Below are 22,789 nucleotides of genomic sequence, written 5' to 3'. Positions count from 1 at the left end.
CAACTTAGGATCACCTTAATTATTTTCTTATAACATTAACAACACATTATTGATTTCTATTGTTGGGGTTTTTAATTCGCAAATTGCAAAATACAGCAAATACTTACCTACATAATATATTTTTAGTCATTATAGAGATCAATTTAATGATACTATATTAGCATGCTTAATGGTGTAACTACACTTTCTGAAGTCTAAAATCCTAGATAGTTTAGGACTTGGCATGTACGACTTATTTTCAATCTTTTTACTCATCTCAAACAAAATAAGATGAAATGCGAAGTATAAGTAAAGATAAATTCTGATAAATTTAGTTAAGATACATAGTTTTGTTAGATAATTTAAGATAAGCTTTTTTTTAAAGCTATTTTATAAATAAATTGATTTTTCTCATTTAAAATAAAAAAAAGTTTGAACAAAATAAGTAGAATGGAATGAATCCTATCTGTAAGCTGATATCGTGTTATATATTTCCTTTTAAATTTAAATATTTCATACCACACAAAATAAGGGAAATTATGTTGATTCATAAAAATTAAGAGTATTTTTTTCTTTTTCATTTCATTTTTATTTATGTGGTTTAAAGCTTTAAACTAATTTGAAGCAAAGGTTACTAACCCCACCGACTTAAAATGGATATTTGGTACTTGCAAATCAGCTAATAAGGCCCATATTTGTCTGCTTGCCTTTAATGCTATGAATGGGCCATCAGTCCATTGGCCTACCTGTTTTTTATATCCTCTTTTTCTTAAATTTTATTTATTTTTGATCCATTTTTTGTGTGCCTATCTTTGCTAGTGATTCACAGCTAGCTACCTTAGCTATCTGTTCTTGCTTTTGTAATTGATTTTTGTTAGGTGTATGTCTTCTATTTTTTGATGTCTGAAAATCTGAATCTACAATTAAGGATTTTGAAGTATCATCAATAATTCTGTTAGATTATTTATATAATGTCAATGGTGGGAGAGTTGAGAGATCTCCTACAAAACAACCTTTTTAAACATGGAGTAAATGAGTAATTTTGCACATATTAAGAAATAACATAATTTTTAACTATTAAATGATGATCGTGTACACAAATTTGGTTAGCTGGGACTTCACTATATCTATATATTTCATGTCTAAATTGAACCCTAATTGGTCTGAAAATTTGACTAAATTAAACATTATTGTTAATTAAAGCTCCTGTATACCAATGATCATATATGAGTATATGACATAAATTTACAACATAGTATTCTCTAGTTGCATTGATATGGAGTAATTGTATTACTTCCTTCGCCCACAATTATGTGTAACAAAGGGGTATTATTTGTGAGATATAAAATATTCCTTTGTTGCAGATAATTGTGGACGGAGGGAGTATATCATATCATATCATGTTGAAACAAAAACGAAGTATAAGAGATTCAATACAATATTAACTTAAATAGTACGAGTAATTTATAATATAAGATTAACTTTTATTTATATAAATTATATATTATATCTTACTTTTTATGACTTTCTTTACACCTATTAATTACGGTAAATAAAATTCCGATAACTTGAGGCAGGAGAAAGATAGTGACTAGTGTCGTGAGTCTTGTGAGTCGTGACTAGTGAGAGCTAGCGAGCCCATTCAAACAAAGTAGCCGTTGGGTTATCCATGTCTTTCAAACTTTTTAAAAAAGTAGAAATATATCTTTAGGCTCCACCGCTCCAGCCTTCATGTATTGGTGTTAAGTGGGCCCTTATTTGCGAAAATGACGAAAATATCCCCATAAACCTTCCCCACTCCTTCATAAAGTAAAGCTTATCTCACATGCAGTGCTTGGTTTAATTTAAAATTGCATTTTAATTTACGTAATAAAGCTTGATTACATTCACGTGTTTGGCCATCATATATTAGTCGGAGTAAAGATGATAAACAAAGCATGTGAAATGGCTCAAATTTTACACCACTTCCCTACACCCGAATGCATATAATAATTTATATGCTCATGTCCTCGACTAAACTATTAATCGTCATTTGCCATTTATTGTGCTCACATTTTATGGGTTTGCATTTATATATTGTTTGTATTTGAGGGCATCTTGCCGATAATATATATACTATTAGAATCTGATTAATTTGTATTTGAGTTAGGTCACAATTATTTAAACTACAATTATATTATGAACGATTTGATACGAGATCATTAAGACGTTATTTATTTAGTTTGGAGTAAAATTGATAAATTCATTGTAAGTGAGATTAAAGCCAAATAAAATTGGCGGAATGTGAGTATAAGGAAAGGGAAATAAATACATACACATAAGTTGGTAAAATAGTAGATCTACATGACTCTAGTTGTATATTAAATGTGTTGTTGACAATTTTATATAGTATTGGTCACAAGATGTAAATTTTTATATCGATATCAATTTGGCTAATTGTTCATATTAGGTCAAGCAAAATATGGCCAAATGACAAGTTTGTATGGACTATCCTTTATCACCGTAAAAATGATTTATTGAGTTTCGTCATTCTCCCAACAGATCTAACATATATTTTAAAAGTTTTAAAAATGCGTATAATTGATGTGATATCATTCAACATTATCATGAATTTATTCGAGATGATTACATATTGAATATGGAGTAATTCGTATATTTTTGGGGGTTGTTGGATCATAGTCAGATCCAACAAACAAGTACCTATACGTTAATCTTACCTACAAAAACGTTAATGTATAGTCAACAGTAGTCATAACTTGCAAAGTTTTTAAAATCAGTAGAAAAGCAACCCTTAAACCCAACGGTAAAACGAGGGAGAGAAGGACAAATCTGTCATTATTTGAATTCCAACAACAAAAATTAAAAAAAAGAAAACTTCTTTTGCTCTACAAGTCTGACAGCTCTGCTTCTTCAGCCTACTCTCTTCTTCTTCTTCCCTCTCACTCTCTCTCTCTCTCTCTTCACTGCAAAGTTTCGAGGAGAGAGAATTCTACTCATACATTTCACGAACAACATCAACAATTTTCCAGAAATCTTCAATCAAATCCCTAATTTTGAGTAGTTTTCTTGATTAATTAATTAAATGGCAGGATACATCGGAATATTGTGCTCAGATCCATGGCTTCATAATCAGTTCACTCAAGTCGAGCTTCGAACATTGAAATCTCAGGTTTAATTCGAATAATCTTGCTGTTTTTTTTTGTGAATTTTCAGATCTTAAGTTTGAATGATTGTTGAGATTTTGGTTGTTTGAATGTAGTATCATACGCTTAGGAGAGAGAGTGGACCTCTTACGCTTTCCGATTTGCCGTCGAAGATGTCGAAGCTTAAGGTTGTTGGAGAGAATTTGACTGAAGAAGAGAGAGATTCGTTTCTTAGGAGTAATTATCAGAATATGAATGATGAAGTTGATTTTGAGCTCTTTCTTAGGGTAAGTGTCTGATTTTGTTTTGTTTTTGAGTTTAATTTGATTTTAAATATTTATTTCGTCATAATTTTCTGATACTAGAGTTTTAACAGTGATTTAAGAGCTTAAATCATGAATTTAATGGTTATGGTTTGATCATTTTACTATTTTTTATAATTTTTGGATTAGGAGATGACAAGTTTTTGTGCAACTGAGAAAATTATACGTAGTATATAGGGAAAAGCACTTGTAATTACTCGGTCGGTCTAGAATCAGTTGTCACGTTACTAGTTCAATTTGTAATTACTCCGTTGGTTTAGATTTTGTTGTGGTGTTACTAGTTCAAATTGTAATTAATATGTCGGTCTAGATTTTATTGTCGCGTTACTAGTTCAAATTGTATTATTGACGTGACTGTTGATTGTGGATGGAGGGAGTAAGTTGCTAGCTTGATCGAACTTAGTGAAGGATGTAATAAGACTAATAACAATCTGGATTATTGCAATCGGATATTAATAAAGTTAGGAAAAGGTTAAGTTTGGGTTTGAAAATTAACTAAATTTTGTGAGGAAAAAGTTAACTAATTATGTGGGGGCAATCAAGAAAGAAAGTGTTAAAAAACAGTGAAGTTGTTATCATATTCTTTTCCTTAGATATAATTATGTGCAAAGTAAAGAGAACTAAAAAATGTGGGCTAAAAGAGGAAGAACTTTGTGGGTGAATACAGGTGTATTTGAAACTGCACGCTCATGCCAGTTCAAAAATGGGAAGTCCAGCTAAGAATTCATCTGCTTTTCTTAAGGCTGCTACTACAACATTGCTTCATACTATAAGTGAGTCGGAGAAATCGTCGTATGTCTCACATATCAACAATTATCTAGGCGAAGACAAGTTCTTGAAGCAATTTCTTCCTATTGATCCTTCAACCAATGATTTGTTTGAGATTGTTAAGGATGGTGTTCTTTTATGGTCAATACTCTTACCCTTGTCACATTTGTACTACAGTTCTTATGTTTCATTATCTTTGATATCGTGGCAAATTTTTAAACTTCAGTTGGTAAAAAATGCAGTAAACTTATCAATGTTGCTGTTCCTGGGACGATTGATGAACGTGCAATTAACATGAAAAGATTGCTCAATCCGTGGGAGAGAAATGAAAACCACACTCTATGCCTTAATTCTGCTAAGGCTATTGGGTGTACAGTGGTTAATATTGGTACTCAAGATTTCATTGAAGGAAGGGTAAGATGAATTTACTTTTCGAGATGATTTTTCATTTGTATGTCATCTTCTTGTCTTTGCCAATTTTACTCAAGCAGTCAATGAATTTTACTTAACAGTAACGGTATCAATTTGAAGAATGAAGGAACACTAACACTATTATGGATATTACATGGAAAAACCCTTGCTATATTTGCAATTGATTCAAAGGAAGCTGAATCTTAGAAGTCAGACATTTCAACTACTCCTATATTGTATGCGAATTTAAACTATGTGAAGCCGAAAGAAGTGCCTTTTTATAATACTTCAGCATATAGAAGGATATGAAGTTTTAGGGGTACATAAGCAAATGGCATTTAGTCTTAACAATCCTTTTAATATCCTGGATCCTTTTTCATGTTTATGTTTTTTTCATGTTGTATAATAAACTTCATGTTGTTGGCTGTATCTTAATTATACTGATTGTTGTAACTTTTTGACAAGAAATACTGATATCACTAATGGTTTGATTACAGCGTCATCTTGTGGTGGGATTAATTGCTCAAATCATCAAGGTATGCATCTTTCATACTATCTTATAGTGTAGGAGATATTTACTTTTCACAATCATGATGTAAATGCTCGTTTTCTTCATAACTGTGTCTTCACTTCAATTGGGAAGTGTTAGCAGTCAAACTTGATAGCTTATGCATATTAACCTATGAGGCTACAATCAGATAAAAAAATGATCTTATGCATTGTTTATCTGCAGATACAACTTTTGGCAGATCTGAACTTAAAGAAAACACCTCAGTTGGTTGAGCTAGTGGACAGCAGTGAGGTGAGTATCTTCCATAGATGATACGTAGATTCTAAATCTTTTTTAATTCCAATACAATCTCATTACCTAATTAAGTTTCTCAAACTCTTAGGATGCAGAAGAGTTGTTGAGTCTTCCACCAGAGAAAATCTTGTTGAGATGGATGAACTTCCAACTTAAAAAGTCTGAATACAAGAAAGTTGTCTCTAACTTCTCCTCTGATATAAAGGTAAATGTTTAATATACTCCGTAATTTTTTTCTCTATTATATAAGCTGCAATGAACCCTTGAATTATATCCTTAATGGCATGTGATTTTTTATGTTGATACGAGACAATTTTGTTTCTTTCACTTGATCTTTCCCCTGGACCAGACTTAGTAATTTGCTTATGGAGTTGCTGATAAAAACTACTCCCTCCGTTCCACAATGATGTTCCTGTTTTGAATCTTTGACTTTTTTAAGAAAGAGAGAATCTTCTAAATTTCTCTTAATCTATAAGAGCAAATATAGTCATGTGGGATCTAGTTTGATTCGTCTTGGTGAGTAGATTATTAATATCTAACTTTTATAATTTTTGTTAGTGTGAGATTAAAGATATTTGCGGTCAAAGATGGATAAAATTTTGCATCGATTTGCGAAACAGGAACATCATTATGAAACGGAGGGAGTATTAACTTTCTGTAGGATGGGGAAGCTTATGCTCATCTCTTAAATGTCCTTGCCCCGGAGCACAGTAATCCAAGGACACTGACAGTAAAGGATCCTCTAAAGAAAGCAAATTTAGTACTTGAACATGCTGATAAGATGGGATGTAAAAGATACTTGACAGCTAAGGACATAGTGGAAGGTTCACCAAATCTCAACCTTGCCTTTGTTGCACACGTATTTCAGCATAGGTGAGAAATGACAGTTTCAAACCATTTATTTTGGACCATTCTGTAGTTTTAAGTTTCCAATGAATGGCAAGATGCAAATTCAGTGATCCATATGTATCAATGGACATGGGCTTTGAATTGCCATTCACAGAGATATCCTATATGTATTTGCTTGCATCATGCTAATACAGTGTATGTTTATTGTGTTTATCTCTTTAATCTTATTGAGACAAGAGGAACAAATTGTAATTCACCTACTGTTTCTATGACAGGAATGGGCTCTCTACCCAAACAAAAAACATCTCTTTTCTTGAAACTTCTCCAGATGATGTTCAAGTCTCACGAGAAGAAAGAGTTTTCCGCTTTTGGTTAAATAGTCTTGGTAATACAATGTGCATTGACAATGTTTTTGAAGACCTAAGGGATGGGTGAGTACATTTATCAATTGATCACTTTATATTAAATTATGTAACATAAATGTACTGACGGAGATTACATCTTTATTTGATATTTCGTTTTAAATGAAGTACAAATAATGTAGTTGCTCCATTTTATGTGATGTTGTGATTTATATCATGCTTTAAATCCTCTTGCTTGCAGATGGATACTCTTGGAGACGCTGGATAAGGTCTCACCAAAAATTGTCAATTGGAAGATTGCAAACAAGCCACCCATCAAGATGCCCTTTAAGAAGGTTGAGAACTGTAATCAAGCAATAAAACTTGGGAAGCAATTGAAGTTTTCTTTGGTCAATATAGCTGGAAATGATATTGTGCAAGGAAACAAAAAATTGATTTTAGGTATGTGGTCATTGTTGATTATTTGAATAATGCAATTTACTCAACACTACATCATTACACAAATGGAGTATTCTGTTTGATTGGTGGTTTTGAATTATATATTTTCAGCTTACTTGTGGCAATTAATGCGATGCCACATGCTCCAACTCCTAAGGAATTTAAGGTTCCATTCTCATGGGAAAGAAATCACAGATGCGGATATACTAGAATGGGCTAACAATCTAGTGAAAAACTCAAGAGGGCAGTCTCGTATGAACAGTTTTAAGGTATAGAAATCCACTCATATAACTCGTACCATCAACATTATCAAGACAATGCTAAAGAGGCTCTTGCCTTTGTATGGGTGATGATAATCTGGTTGAGCTCAGCCTCCTGGTCTTGACTCTTGAGCCTGACTTGATCTCGTTTTGGTTGATCCATTTGTCACTCCTAAGCCAGTCTTGTTTTTATTGTGACTTTTTATCATGAAGGATGCTCTTTCAATCTGGCACTAGTTCCAATTCACACAAAATGCTAAAATAAGTTGTGTAGCATGTTGATTGTTTGAGTAATACTGTCTTTTTATGCATGAGAGGGACATCGTTAGCTCAGTAGAATCTAAACCTTGATGATCTGATTTGCAGGATAAGAGTTTGTCAGATGGAATTTTTTTCCTTGAGCTTCTAAGTGCAGTGCAGCCGAGAGTAGTAAATTGGAGCCTTGTCACGAAGGGATTAAGTGGTATGTAGACTATGAGCTTCCGGAATTATCACTGCTATCATGTTGCAAGCTGCATTTAGTTGCATGAAAGTTTCATAGGATAGTATCACGTCTCACCTTGTTTTCTTCTGGCTGCATAAGATACTAACTTGAAAAATGGCATTGCTACATATTAAACCAAGAAAAGTATAATAAGGTGGAGTTCAAGATCTCCTTGACTGAGTATCCCATTACAACCAATTGGAACATTACCTGACAGGGCCTAACAGTAATTGTTTGCTATAGTATTTGCATATTCAGCTTAAATGTTTTCCACTAATTGTGCAAATTGTCATATTCAGACGAGGAGAAAACAATGAACGCTTCATACATTATCAGTATTGCAAGGAAACTTGGATGTTCGATATTTTTGCTTCCTGAAGACATCACTGAGGTATGAGCTATTCATCACTATCTTCCTAGTTGCTTCAGTTATTGAACACACAAGACGAATGAAACAAGTGTTGAATCTAGTAGCTAATCTGTTGTCATGTTCTAGCCTGCATTTTTAATAGCTCAAAGTCATCAAACAATCGCAGTATTGTTGTGAATAAATAAAATGCATCTATTACTTTGTCGACCTTGTTTAGCCATGAATGATCAACGTGCAATGCCAAATACAAGACTATTAATACTTGCATCATGTTCATCAGGTCAACCAAAAGATGATCCTCACTCTAACGGCAAGCATAATGTATTGGTGCTTGAATCAACCTGTAGAAGACAAGTCATCCAGTTCTTCGGACAGTGAGAATGGCAGTCAGTCAGAAACAATGTCAAATTCGACAATGGATGACGCTGCATCCGAATCATCATTAGAATAGATTGGATGTATATATGTGATCACAATGTATATAGGAACTTTAACTGAAGCTGAAGTTCCTTTAATTACAACTTCATGATCTGTGTTCTTTTTTTTTTTTTTCCCATTATTTTTACTCTACCGCCATGGTTTTCCTTTACTTATAGGGAGTGAGTGTTTATCTATGAACCCAATTTTTTATAAAGAAATTACATGTGAATAGTCAGCCTTTAATAGCTTTGCTTGTTATACTTTATTTTCTTCACGGAAGAATCATTGTGGCGATTAATGTCTGCCGACCCAAATAATTTTGGGACTACGGCTTTGATGTTGTTTTTGCTATATTTATTTCAAAATAAAAAGATCCTATTATTTAGAACTTATCCTTCGTTACTCCCTTCTTCTGGTAATAATCGTGACACTTAGGGGGCGTTTGGTTTACACAGGGTAATCGGAATGGAATGAAAATACCTAAAATTTTGTATGTTGTTTGTTTTGAAAACAAAGGGAATGAGACCCACCACCACACAACCACTTGAGACCCACCAGTCCACTCGTCGGAGGTTGCCGCACCTCCCTCACCATTCGCCTCCCTTCTCCGGCCATCCCTGCTCCAAAGGCCGTCCCGTAAAATTTTGGGGCCCTGTTCTAAACTATAAAATGGGGCCCTAACGGAAAAAAAATTATAATACTTAAATATTATATATATATATATATATATATATATATATATATATATATATATAAAATTGCATACCTTAGTTAGAAATCCATTAATCCAACTATTCTAAATCGGCAAATCCCAGCAATTAAGGCTATCGACAACTCCACAACCAAAATTCCAAAACAGAAAGATCAAATCTCATCAAACAATATATAAAACGTATTTTTTTTTTCTCCCAAAAATAATTTTGAGTAGGAGTTGTAGAAAATTCTGAAATTGTTTGGAAATTTATAAATGGTAAAAAAATTAGCCGTTTGAATGTTTGATAATAAACGAAAATCAAGAGAAGTAATGGTAAAGACTGAAAAATTAATTCTTCCATTGAAAATTGGAAGAGGAAAGTGAGATAATTACTACTCCTCCCGTTTCATACTGTTAGTCCCATATACTATTTTGGTTGTTTCAAAATGATATACCCATATTGAATCTATTCCTTATTCTTTATTTTATTTTATTTTCCTAATTTGGTCTTATAATTTCTAATCCCATTAGTGGATTGATGACATGGCAGTAATTAAATATTCTGATTGGTCATCAATCCCATTAGTGGATTTATGACATGGCATTTGATTGATATTCCTCACGTTAAACAAGCATTGTAATTGATGCTTTCCAAAGAAAAAAAATCAGAACATTTAATAAGATAGAACTAATTAAGCAATTTTTGTACTAAAATATAAGATTCCAAATATTATTCATTGTGTTATTTTTTGTGATTGATTCTATATGGGACTAACAAAGTGAAACGGAGGGAGTAATTATTTTTGGGTAAAATAAGAAGGTTAATGAGAATTTAGCATTGAATGAGATATGGAATAAAAAAAGTGATGGAAATTTCATATTCAAAGTAATGAAATTAAATTGGAGATTGGAATTTGGAAAGTTTGATATTGAAAATGGAAGGTATATTGATGGAATGTAGATTGGAATTTGGAAAGTAAATTGATTGCTTGCGGAGTGCGGAGATAACAATGGTTGACTTTAGTTTTTCTTTTTTTTTTTTTTTTTCCTTTAGGTTGGGCTTTAAGTAAAAATGGGCCCCATAAAATTGGGGGCCCTGTGCAGTAGGCCTGTTTGCACAAGGAAAGGGCCGGCCCTGCCCGCCCCTCGCAAAACTTCCCTCAGCCCGAAAAAACCCTAGAAAGTAGAAACCAATGAGGGAGGTGCGACAACCTTTGACGAGGGTTGTGGGAGGTGCGAACATGGGCAGCGTGTTCCGACGAGGGGTCTACGAAGATTTTCAATCGAAATTGAACTTCACTTAATCGAAATAGGGGCAGCGATGGGGGAGGAGAGAAGTGCGAACATGGGCAGCGTGTTCAGCGAGTGGCGGAGGAGGGACGACGATGGCCAGGGGAATGTTTTTGCGGGGGAGGGGACAGGCGCGGCGAGGGTCAGGTATGAAGGTGGTTGGATTTTCTGGTGGTGTGGGTAGGTAGGAAGGTGGTGATGTGGTGGTGTGGTGGTGGTAGGGAATGGGAATGGAAATACCTAGGGGGGTGGGGAATGAACTTAGAAGGATTAAGGGGAATGGAGGTGGTAAAGGGAATGGGAAAAAATGACTAACAAACAGCAACGAAGGGAATCAGGGTGGTTGATTCCCTTTCCCTTTGATGAATACCCCCAACCAACCGACCCCTTAATTTATATGATCGTTTCATAATAATTACAACACTTACTTATTTAATAAGAATCCACTACTATTTTAATATTTCTCTATCCTACCAAACCTAGTCCTACTATTTTTTTTTTAAATCGTTTTTTCTCTCATACTAACAATTAACACAAATTCTTATGTGTGGTGTGGTCAGCCATCATGGGGGTTATTTCATTAGTTTGTTATATGGGTTACTCGGTCAGTGTTATAAGGGTTATTCCGTTAGTGTTATAGGGATTACTTGGTTGTTATATTTGTTACTTGGTTAGTATTACAAGAGTTACTCGGTCAGTGTTATAGTTTTATAGGGTTTACAAGTAACCACATGGTGTGACAAGTAGCACACAAAACACACTGAACAATTAAATATACATCCACTAACTATATTTCATACTATAAAATTTTCTTTTTGTCTTCATTGTATAACTTTCTAGAGATATTATGCAATGTTTGTTATTGCGATTATTACGAAATTGAGGGAATATTAATGATACCCTCTGTTTTTTTTAAGGGAGTTACAGATTTATCAAAATTGCCCACAATATTTATTGAACTTCCAACTATACCCTTTGTCCTTCTCCCTCTCCAAACACAACCACCACCACCCGTCACCACCTATTGCACCGTCACCACCACCGTTGCAAGATAATGTTTTTGGCCGGAAATTGCTCCAAGGCCTCCAACCGCCCTAAAAATTGGTTGAGCTAGTAGACAGCAGTGAGGTGAGTGTCTTCCATAGACGATTCTTAGATTCTACATCTTTTTGAATTCCATTCCAATCTCAATACCTAATTAAGTTTCTCAAACTCTTAGGATGCAGAAGAGTTGTTGAGTCTTCCACCAGAGAAAATCTTGTTGAGATGGGTGAACTTCCAACTTAGAAAGTCTGAATACAAGAAAGTCGTCAATAACTTCTCCTCTGTTATAAAGGTAATTGCTTTAATATATCGTTTTTTCTCTCTATTATATAAGCTGCAATGGACCCTTGAATTATATCCTTAATGGCATGTGGTTTTTTATGGGGCTTGCAGCTTGCGCTGGAGAGGGGGTGCCTTGATGTTGTAATTGAGAGTAAATTGTGAATAAAACAAATCAACAGAGTCAGAGATTGTACAAACAAATCAAACCATCAACAAATTGTGAATAATTCACAGAATGACATTAGTGTAGAATCTAGTAGCTAATCTATTATCATGTTCTAGCCTGCATTTTTAGCGGATCCATCTTGCTGAACAAAGCTTTTTAATTTAATAGCTCAGTTCCACAGATATATAGGATGATTACTGATTAATTAGCTTCTTGACATTTGCATGCTTGGATCAAAGTCATCAAACAATCACATTACTGTTGGGAATACATTTTCTTAATCGACCTTGTTTAGCCATGAATAATCAATGTGCAATGCCAAATACAAGACTATTAATACTTGAATCATGTTCATCAGGTCAACCATAAGATGATCCTCACATTAACGGCAAGCATAATGTATTGGTGCTTGAATCAACCTGTAGAAGACAAGTCATCCAGTTCTTCGGACAGTGAGAATGGCAGTCAGTCAGAAACAATGTCAAATTCGACAATGGATGACGCTGCATCCGAATCATCATTAGAATAGATTGGATGTATATATGTGATCACAATGTATATAGGAACTTTAACTGAAGCTGAAGTTCCTTTAATTACAACTTCATGATCTGTGTTCTTTTTTTTTTTTTCCCATTATTTTTACTCTACCGCCATGGTTTTCCTTTACTTATAGGGAGTGAGTGTTTATCTATGAACCCAATTTTTTATAAAGAAATTACATGTGAATAGTTAGCATTTATGTTTAATCCTGTAATGCAATTGATAGTTTGATACTACGGGCCTGTTCTCATTGACTGAAATGAGCTGAACTGAACTTAACTTAACTTAACTTATTAGAGTTGAACTGAACTGAAATGAATATTTTATAAGAGAAGGAAATTAGGAGCTGAACTGAACTGAACTAAACTTATTAGAGTTGAACTGAACTAAAAATAATCGTATGAGAACAGTTCCTACGTGACTTGTATAGACTACAATGTTTAATTATAGGAAATTTTGTAAAATAACACCTACTATTGTACCCATTTTTTACAATACCACTAACAGTTTTTTATTTTTTATTTTACCACCATTTTTTTCCAATTCCTTAAAAATTACCACCAACTATTTTTAAAAATCGTGATAACTACCACCATAACGTCACTGTGATTCCCACCAACTACCTTATTTTTATTTTCCCTCTTTTTTCTCTCTCCATTCTCACGATTCACTCCCATGTCCCCCCCCCATTACTCCCCTCTCTTATTTTTAACTCTCAATTTTGAACTCTCACCCACCCCAATTGAATCTAAAACCCTACATTCATCACTTCTCTTTCTCTCTATATATGTCCTTAATTACTTTCTAGAAATAGGGTTTTCGCTACCTTAATTACCAATACATTGCAAAAAAAAAAAAAAAAAAAAAAAAAAAAAAAAAAAAAAAAAAAAAAAAAAACAATTTTGCTGCATTATAACCCCACAATCAAAACTACAAATGTAATTTATAAACCCTAATTTCAATTGAAAAACCCCCTTTTTTGATTTCAAAAATCCTAATTGAACATACCTTCTTGATAACATGATTACGCACTCGGTTTTGCATTTTCGATTACCTTGAAGAACAAATTACAGAATTAAACCCTAATTATTGCCTATGAAATTTGCAAAAGAAAAAGAACAAAGGAGAGAAGGGAGTAATAGGGGGAACAAGGGATAGAATCGTGAAATTAGAGAGGGAGAAGGAGGGAAAATAAGAAGGTAGTTATATGAGCCCACAATGACGTCATGGTGATAATTTTTAAAAATTTGAAAAAAAAAATGGTGGTAAAATAAAAATAAAAAAATTGTAGGTGGTATTGTAAAAAATGGGTATAATAGTAGGTGGTAGTTTACAAATTTTCCTTAATTATACTGAATCTTTTAGTAATGAGAGCGTTTACATGGCAGTATGGCACAAGCCACAAGGTAGAAGAAAGTAACACATGTTTCATACTACCTCCGTTAAATGTTATGTGCAACTTTTGCCAAAAACGAATGATCAATGTTATGTGCAACTTTCTATTTTCTTTCTCATTTTAGTAAACAAAAAAGCTTAAAAAGACTGATATACCCTTACTTAAAAAATCATATTTGAATAATTAAGAGCTTGTTTGACATTATTTTTTGTTTTCAGTTTTCTGTTTTTTTGAAAACAAAAATAAAAAATAGGAAACAAGAAAAAAGGAGTTTCTACTTTTTTGTTGTCAGTTTTCAAGATTATCACAACTTTAACAAGTTTTACTAATTTTTGATTCATTATATGACATTTATCATATTATTTTGAAAAACAAAAAACCAAAAAGACAGAAAACCACAGCAATATCAGATTTAAGTGGTGTGGTCCCATTTTCTCTCTTCCTTTTCTAAGTGGTGTGGTCCCATTTTCTCTCTTCCTCCTAACAATATCAGATTTATTTCCCCAGTCTTTTTTAAGTGAGATGGTCCCATTTTTTTTTGCCCCTTTCTTTAATTACTTCTCATTATAGTAGCTAATTTTTACCCCTCAAATTTTACTTTGGTAACCGCAACCCTCTCCAAGGTTGCACATAACATTTAACGCAGGTAGTATTAATGTTTAATTATTCTGACCCTTCATTATTGCTACTGAACAATTCCCACGAAATCTGGATCATTGTATTGGCATGCTTCAAGCATCAGACGCTTACCCAATAACTTGTTGCTTTTTGTTAGTAGTATTAAAAATAGATTGATCAAACATATAATCTTACAAACAACTGTTCTGCCTAAATATTACAGTAGATCAAATACATTCTTAAATTACTGTTTAATGTAGAAACTATGTTGAGCCAGGGAAACATGCGCGTTGCGATCCAACAACTTGTACAAGATAAAGTTCACCCCTTGCGGCAAACACCTTTTGAACTTCCGAATCCGATTCATTGCATGTTTGTAAAATGACACATATTTCAATGTCGGTAACTGGAAAATCACATCTTTGAGCATGATGGAATTCTCAACTATGAAGGTTGCAAATTGCATGTCAATTGGTTGTCCTAATAACCCAAAAAGCTCAAATGTCTTCAAACTCGTGAAGGGGCGCCCATTGTATTTGATTTCTTTCATTTTATACGAATCATATATCCGACCAATCCCCGAAAACTGCAATATGGGAAAACCTGGATCAATGTTGAGCAGATCAAAATCATTGCAAAAATAATATAACAAAAGGAGGGGTACCCTGCCTTGAGAGTTAATTTCTCGAGAGCTGGAGATGCCTCGATAAAGCGAATCCATCCAACGAGGCTCCCATCATTGATTGCTTTAATATGGAGTTCTAAATGCTTGAGGTTTGACATGGTAGGTGGGTTCTTAATCCCCATATTCCACTGTGTAAGAAAATGTCAAAATTTATGTAAATACACAAGCAAGCACAACAAGATACGAAAATTGATACTGCAGAAAGCAAGGAGGCACCTCTGATACACAGCACTATGGGGCACCCTTGGTAGGTGAATGACACAAGTTTTGGAACAAAAATATCCATGCTTGCCAAACGGGGACAACATGATACCTCTAAATGTTTCAATTGAAGAGGTGAATGAGGAAGATATATATCTGTTAAAGCGCTTGCCCCTCTAACAATGCGCAAATCCTCAAGGGCAGGGCAATATTTCAGAAGACACTCAAGGTCTTCCATGGTAAGATTGACGTATTTAAGACACAAAGATCTTAGGGAAGCCAAATTACGAGGATCAAATGATTGCACTGTTGGGTTTGAGAGTGTGGAGAATGGTTCAAGAAGGCTAAGGAGGGTGCATAGCTTTGGTGTTAAGCTATGGATTGTTTGCTTGGTGCAAAGCAACAATGAAAAGTAGCAGCTGACTTCAAATGGGCATATCTCAAGATCTAGAAGTGATATTGAGATGTTTCAAGTTGGAGGTGATAGCTCGTCTCAAGAGCTTTCCAACGACTGGTCATAAGCTCGATTTGGTTAAGAATCGAGGGAGTTATGGCTGTTTTACGAAAACCTGTCTGAGCAGTGCGGGAGTTCGGCCGAACCTATGAAAGGTTCGGTCGAACCTGTTGTAGAATTTCAATTGCAATTGTTACTGCCTCGAAGGTACGAACGAACCTCTGGAGGTTCGACCGAACCACCCATGGTTCGGTCGAACATGGGGTAGGTTCGGTCGAACCTCGTGCGTGCCCTGTTCCTACGGTTTTGCGACTTAAGCGATGTGGCTTATTTAAGATCGTAGGATTGTTTTATTTAGCCTAGCAATATACATACTCTTGTATTGTCATTGTAGAGTGAGTAATAAGGTGAAGGGGGAAAGATGTAGAGAGAGAGCCTCATGTAAAACCCAAACACTTAGGGTTTGAGTGTTTGAGAGGGTGAGTTTGGGGTGGGAGCTTTCATGGTGATTGAAAGCTTGTAAACTACATTGTTCTTCATCATATTGTTACTCCATAGTGGATTGGTGGGTTTTTCTCCCGGTTCTCGGGTTTCCCACGGTAAATTCTCCTTGTCTCGTTTATTGCTTGTTTTTCCGTTTTCGTTGTTGTTAATTGTCGTTAATCGCAAACTTAGCTAGCACATTCGTTAATCCCTTTCATGCACACGACATTTAAGAGGCCAAGTATAGCAGTCAATTAGGGAAATACTTCTGTGGTAAAATGGTGTAAAGTCCAATTCAAGCCTCTTGACGTGTTTTGCTAATGCAAAAACCACCCACTTATCAATATAAGATTCACAATCAACATCCAAGTCAAAAATCACCCTCAGTTCATCTATAGTCAGACCACGATGAGCTTCCAAGACGCTGTTCACCCACCTCGTAATACCTGATAAGAAAATATAAGGAGAGAGTATCAGATACTAATCTAACAAGGAAAAAAAAAAAAAGAAAAAAGAAAAAACACTAGTACAACCAGCAATTTAACAATTAATATGAGACCATGTAATCTAATACAAATATAGTAGTTGATGTCATGTGTATAACTGTATACTGATTAAAAGAGTAAGTGTTTAATTGGTTGCGTTTGATTAGCTCCTTATAACAACTGAAGACCTCGACAATTATCCTAAATGACCTAAAGGCAGCAGCCCATATGTACAAGCTTGAATTAGAATAAGGAGTGAAATGACAATGGAACGGCCTAAATACAAAGTCGAATTAGAATAGGGACTTAAGAAATAAGAAGTGATATGAAAATAGAACGGCCGAAATACAAAGACGAATTAGAATAAAGACTAAAGCAGTCATATGAAAATGTGTATGTTTTCAATTTGGTTAAATATTTTATATTATCGATGTAGTATGCAATATACCTATTCTTTAAATACCAAATTTGCCTAACTCAATAGTACTACTTACTCGAGAATCAAGGTTGGCCTATTGGTTGGAAGCTCTCCTTCCACCCCTGTGAGAGGGGTTCGATTTTCACCCCAAACAAATTGGATCCCTTATTTCCCCCCAAGTTGCAAGAGAATTCTCCTTACCTAAAAATAAAAATAAATAAAAGAAAATACTTACTTTATTGCGTAAGAATATAAAAAAATGTTTAGCAAATAAGGCCCAAATTAAGTGTGATGATCAACTAGAAACTAAGGGTGTATTTTCTTCACCTAATTTAACCTGAATTTATCTGAACTTAACTCAACTTATTAGACTTTATTGGAACGTATTAGACTTGATTGAACTTATTAGAATTTATTAGACCTTATTGAAACTTATTAGACCCTTTTTTTTTTTTTTTTTTTAGGAAACCTGCGTGATTATATTAATATAAATCATGATTCACATGAGAATTAGGGCATGTTTTGATTTAATAAACTGAGTTGAACTAAATTGTTTATGAGAGAAGGAAATTAAGAACTGAACTGAAATTAAGTTGAAGAGAACGAGTCCTTAGTGTCCCATCTAGCTACAAAGCAACCGTATTACCCGCACACTTAACATGCTTACAATCGAAATTATTAAAAGAGCTAGCTATCCTTAATACATCTCCAAAAAGAATGGAAATTGGTGCCTCACCCATTTTCTTCTGTTGTATAGCATGCACAACATTAAGAGCATCACACTCCAAAATCACCTCCCTAAATCCCAATCTGCTTGTTACCGTCATCCCATACCTCGCTGCTGCACCTGCCTCAGCCAGGTCAGGGGTCCAACTCACTCCGATTTTCTTCACAGCAGCTGCCTGCAAAGTCCCCTGAGAGCAGCGAATAACAACACCAAATTGAACAGCATTATTATGAGATAAATGCGCATCAACGTTCACCTTAACAATGCCGCTTGGAGGTGGGATCCAACACGAAACAGAAGATGTAGGAGCTCGTTTCACAGCCCCATATAATAATTTCATCATATGTATTTACCGAGTATGGAGTATAACTTAATTTCTCTTACAAGAGGTGTCAATTACCTTGTTAAATTGAACTTTTTTTTAAAGAAAACTTGAAAATAAATTTCGTCACATCACTGTTATTTTGCCCTTCAAAAAGAAATTAGAAAAAAAAGAACTCTTCAATTAATTTAGGACTCAATTAATCCTCTATTTGATGGAAATCATGAATAGTGGGACGCCCAATGTTTAATTTTTACTACTCGTACTAAACAATCGAATCAAAACAAATACAGAGTATTAACTAAGTGTTAACTTATTGATTACCATTTTAAGTAGAAACTAGCTATTGGACCCGTTCTACGCACGGGTTATGCTTAAATTATAAATTTATTTGAAACTTTACAAATTATCTTGTCACCAAAAAAAAAAAAAAAACCCTTTACAAATTATTTGAATGAATTTATTTTATCGTCTTTTGACATATTATAATATTTTATGAATTAGTGGTAATAGACTAATAGTTGTAGAAAAAATGGCTTAAAATCGTAAAATCATATCTCTATCACATGATATATTAATCAACAATTTGTATAAAAAACTACTTTGTAAATACCAAACACTTAATATAATTTTACAATTTTTACATCAAATGTGAAGGCATGATATTCTTCTTTAGTCTTTACCAATATATGTCTCTTATATTGCGCTTAATATCTTCAAAATTAAATCCCCATGACACGCAAAAAATGTCATCCTATGGAATTTCCATAGTATTCTTGCCACCTCAATATTTTCCTTTTCAATCATCATCCTCATTGTTGTAGAAATTTCACATAGAATTTTGAGAGACGTTTCTCTAATTTTTTTTAGTTTTTGAAACTTAATGAGTGTGAAAATATCTTTATTGAAAATTTGTATTTATATAAGAAGAGGGGGAAGATAAGGGGTCAAATTAAAGAAATGAATTATGAATGTGAATAAATTGAATTGATAGATGGAATAATGAGAAGAGGAGAAGATTTAGGAAATTTAATTTGTTATTGAATTAAAATAAAGATTACAAAATATAAAAGTTATTGAGAAATAAAGGGGGAGATGAAGAGAGAATTTCTTTGAAAACATAAGAAGGGAGAATGAATAAAGAAAGGTGAGAAAGAATGAGACATGTGTCAATTTTGGTTTGTGTTTTTAAATACTAATAAAGTATAGAAGTATAGATATAGATTAGCATGCCAATCAGCATTAGACCTCATTTTGTTGCTTAAATTATGCAAGTTACAAAATGCCTAGAGTCTTTAATTGTTTTTAACGTTATATAATCTATATTTAAGTTAGTGGAAATGTGAAATAGATAGTGTTGATTACATATAATAAATTAACTTGATTGATGATTTAATATAAAAGTTTTATTAAAAAAAAATAGAAATAAAGTTAATAAATAATAAATGTAACATGTGGCGCTATTGGTTTGTGTGATGGTCTGTGTTAGGGATGAGCATGGGACGGGTACCCGTACCGCCGTTAGTACTAACTGTTTGGATAACCGATAACCAGTATCACTAAAAATGATATCCATAAACCGAACCGATAAGTTCGGATATCAGGACTTCGGATACCCGAATTTTCGGATCGGTTATCAGGTACCTAATAAGATATCTAATAATGATAATTAAACCTAATGATGTAGTTATTATGATATTATTTCACACTAATTAACAACAAAACCACATTATTTTGACCAAATTATTACTAATACTACTAATCATTGATTTTATGAAGTAAAGTAAGAGGTTAGATTTTGGAAAAATAGATTTAAGTAGGAAAAATATTCAAAAAATATCTTATTGGATCGGATCGGGTAATTGTTAATTTTAAAATGATACCCAATAACAAATTATCGGAACAGGTACCCGAACCGTTATGGTTATCGGATCGGATACCCTATTTTTGGGAACGATTACGAATTGGGTTTTTGGTTTTCCGGGTAGTTTTTGCTCAGCCCTAGTTTGTGTTATTATATATACTAAGGGCATGTTCTCTTCTGATAATTTTCAGTTTAGTTCAGCTCCAATCAGTTTAGTTCAGTTTAGTTTAGTTCTTAATTTCCTTCTCTCATAAAATATTCAGTTCAATTCAGTTCAGTTCAGCTCCAATCAGTTCAGTTCAGTTCAGCTCAGTTCTGTCAATCAGAACAAGCCCTAAGTATAGATATAGATATGACAGAATAAATCACTTGAAAGTTCAAACTATACATGGAGTACAAGTATAGATCTAAAATTTAATTATTGATTACATCTAATAACAAGTACTATGCAAGTCTCCAATTACAAATAAAAGCGTTCACCTGAATATTTATCTTATTAACTTTAATTTCAATTTACCTTTATACGAGTATATTTTATATTCACTTTTAATTAATCAAACAATACTTTTTTGTTTTGATATTCAAGCTTATCAATCAAATTCCACTCTTTTCTTCATTCATCTTCTTAAAACTTGTGCAAATTATATATAAATGAGATTTATAATTAAATACGGAGAGAGCAGTTAATTAAAAAAAATAAAATAAAAAATTCAACGAAGTATATTATTGTAAATAAATAATAATAATAATAATAATAATAAATAAATAAAATAAAATAAAATAAAAAATAATAATAAAAAAGGCATGGGAGAGGGAGAACACCAATTGCTGAGTCATGTAAATCAAGAATAAAAAAAAAGAAAGTGGTCCTAAAAACAGATGCAAGGACATGTGAAGTTGCTTACTAAATAGTTAAGCATAATTATGAGTGTGGTTAAAGAGTCTAATTAAGTGAGTCGAGTAGCGAATAAAGTTGTGTGTTCGTGATTAAACCCGTTCACACACCATTGGGCCTATTGGGCCCACCATGTTCTTCGTTGGCAGTTGCGGGCCCACTCTACGAAAATCCTCTTCATCAACCCCCAAGCGTGTGCTGTTGACAAAATTTTCATACTATTATTGCATGTCTGTCGTTTTTTTATTTTCATTTTTATTACTTGTATTTGTCTAAATGAGTTACAACAGTATTACAAATTATAAGTAGTGAATTGGGTGTTCGAACTTGTGAACTACGGAGTATTGTCTACAAAATTATTGACCGAACTACAATACATCGACGAATGAAATTGAAGTTGATTACTCATCATACGAACATGTAACAGTCTTACACTAAGTGGCGGAGCCATTTAGTGTAAACTTACTAGTAGCCTAGTGGTTGGAGCATTATCTAGTGTATCAAAGGTCATGGGTTCCAATTTATCCATTATCCCAAATAACAATAAAACTGAGAGTGAGGGATAACTCAAGTGGTTAGAGCTTCCCTTCCGATTCCAGAAGATTATTGGATCGATTCTCACCCCTGCCCTTGTGGCTTTCTAAACAACAAAACTTGTGCATTATTAAGTAATAATTTTGAATCTCACTCGTGGAAAAAATATAAGGCCTTCGATAAAAGAGTTCCAGAATTCCGGATGGTATGGTGCCCTATCATTGTCAAAATCCTGACTCCGCCAATGCTTACACTAATCTAGCTCGCCAATAATAATAGTATAAAAGCATAACATGCATATTATTATCTTCATCATTAATTACGTGTTATGTCCCACTAGCTTATTTCAATTTCTACCTCTACAGCTAAATCAAAGACTTGTGCATTCGATGGTCTAATGACGATCTCATCTTTTAAACCCTATTTGAGGGGCAAGCATGAATAGGAAGCTCTAAGCGCCTTCAATTTATAAAATATTAAAAATGAGTTAATAGTTTTTGCTGTAATTACTCCATTTTTTCTTATTTGAACTTATCACATCATCGATCCTAATGTTGACCATTCCATTTTATGTATAGGCGTATAGCTAAATTACTCCCTTACCAACCACTAAAAAAAAAAGATATTGAAGGATAAAGTAGAAGAATGAGAAGAAGAATCAAGCAGAAAAGATAGAAGATAAGAAGAAAGAGCTTATTATACACTATTTGTACGGAATCATAAAAGATTAAATAAAATAAAAAAATAAAAAAAACAGACAGATCCACTAAGCATGTATGAATATATCTCCAACATGCCAAGCTAGCAAAGATTATATAGTTGTTCTTAATTTGTTTTATTATATACAGTCTTAGTCTTACATTTAACGGTCGTTAATTAGTTTAAGAGTTAGTTAAACTATAAATTAATTTAAACATAGTACTATTTGATCATAGCTTATAACTTTATAAGCTAGCTTAGCTACGCACAGTGCATCAGATCAATTGTATTGGACCATACAAGATGTTATATATATTCATACAATAATAATTTAATTTATGAATTTAATGAATATATGTATGTTATGTTGGACCATATTA

At 33.5% G+C, this 22,789-nt stretch overlaps 1 protein-coding gene across 2 annotated transcripts; it reads left to right on the top strand.

The window, feature by feature from the left end:
* The first annotated feature begins 2,753 nt into the window (after positions 1-2,753).
* LOC145568281 (fimbrin-2-like) lies at positions 2,754-12,800 on the top strand. 2 transcript variants are annotated; one of them, XM_081627713.1, is made up of 14 exons: positions 2,754-3,148; positions 3,239-3,409; positions 4,113-4,354; positions 4,456-4,627; positions 5,122-5,160; positions 5,358-5,426; positions 5,518-5,634; positions 6,091-6,302; positions 6,554-6,709; positions 6,882-7,081; positions 7,190-7,347; positions 7,705-7,801; positions 8,122-8,213; positions 12,447-12,800. In XM_081627713.1, exons 1-14 carry the CDS (start codon positions 3,062-3,064, stop codon positions 12,615-12,617), a joined length of 1,983 nt encoding a protein of 660 aa, XP_081483839.1. In that variant the 5' UTR covers positions 2,754-3,061; the 3' UTR covers positions 12,618-12,800. The 2 variants fall into 2 exon arrangements, with proteins under 2 accessions (XP_081483839.1, XP_081483838.1); XM_081627712.1 differs by lacking the exon at positions 12,447-12,800 and adding an exon at positions 8,473-8,847 and having other exon boundaries at positions 2,758-3,148.
* Positions 12,801-22,789: the final 9,989 nt, after the last annotated feature.

The sequence above is a fragment of the Chenopodium album genome, chromosome 11 (assembly GCF_948465745.1).
Source record: "Chenopodium album chromosome 11, dcCheAlbu1.1, whole genome shotgun sequence".
Classification (NCBI taxonomy): Eukaryota; Viridiplantae; Streptophyta; class Magnoliopsida; order Caryophyllales; family Amaranthaceae; genus Chenopodium; species Chenopodium album.
The sequence above is the reverse complement of the archived record's forward strand: the minus strand, read 5'-3'. Positions and strand labels throughout refer to the sequence as shown.

Bases quoted from the DNA above. Each gene is read 5' to 3' on its own strand.
- LOC145568281 (XM_081627713.1), top strand. From the start codon at position 3,062: ATGGCAGGATACATCGGAATATTGTGCTCAGATCCATGGCTTCATAAT. The intron at 7,802-8,121 runs GTATGTAGACTA...TGTCATATTCAG, and splicing joins TGTCACGAAGGGATTAAGTG to ACGAGGAGAAAACAATGAAC. The intron at 8,214-12,446 runs GTATGAGCTATT...CATGTTCATCAG, and splicing joins TTCCTGAAGACATCACTGAG to GTCAACCATAAGATGATCCT.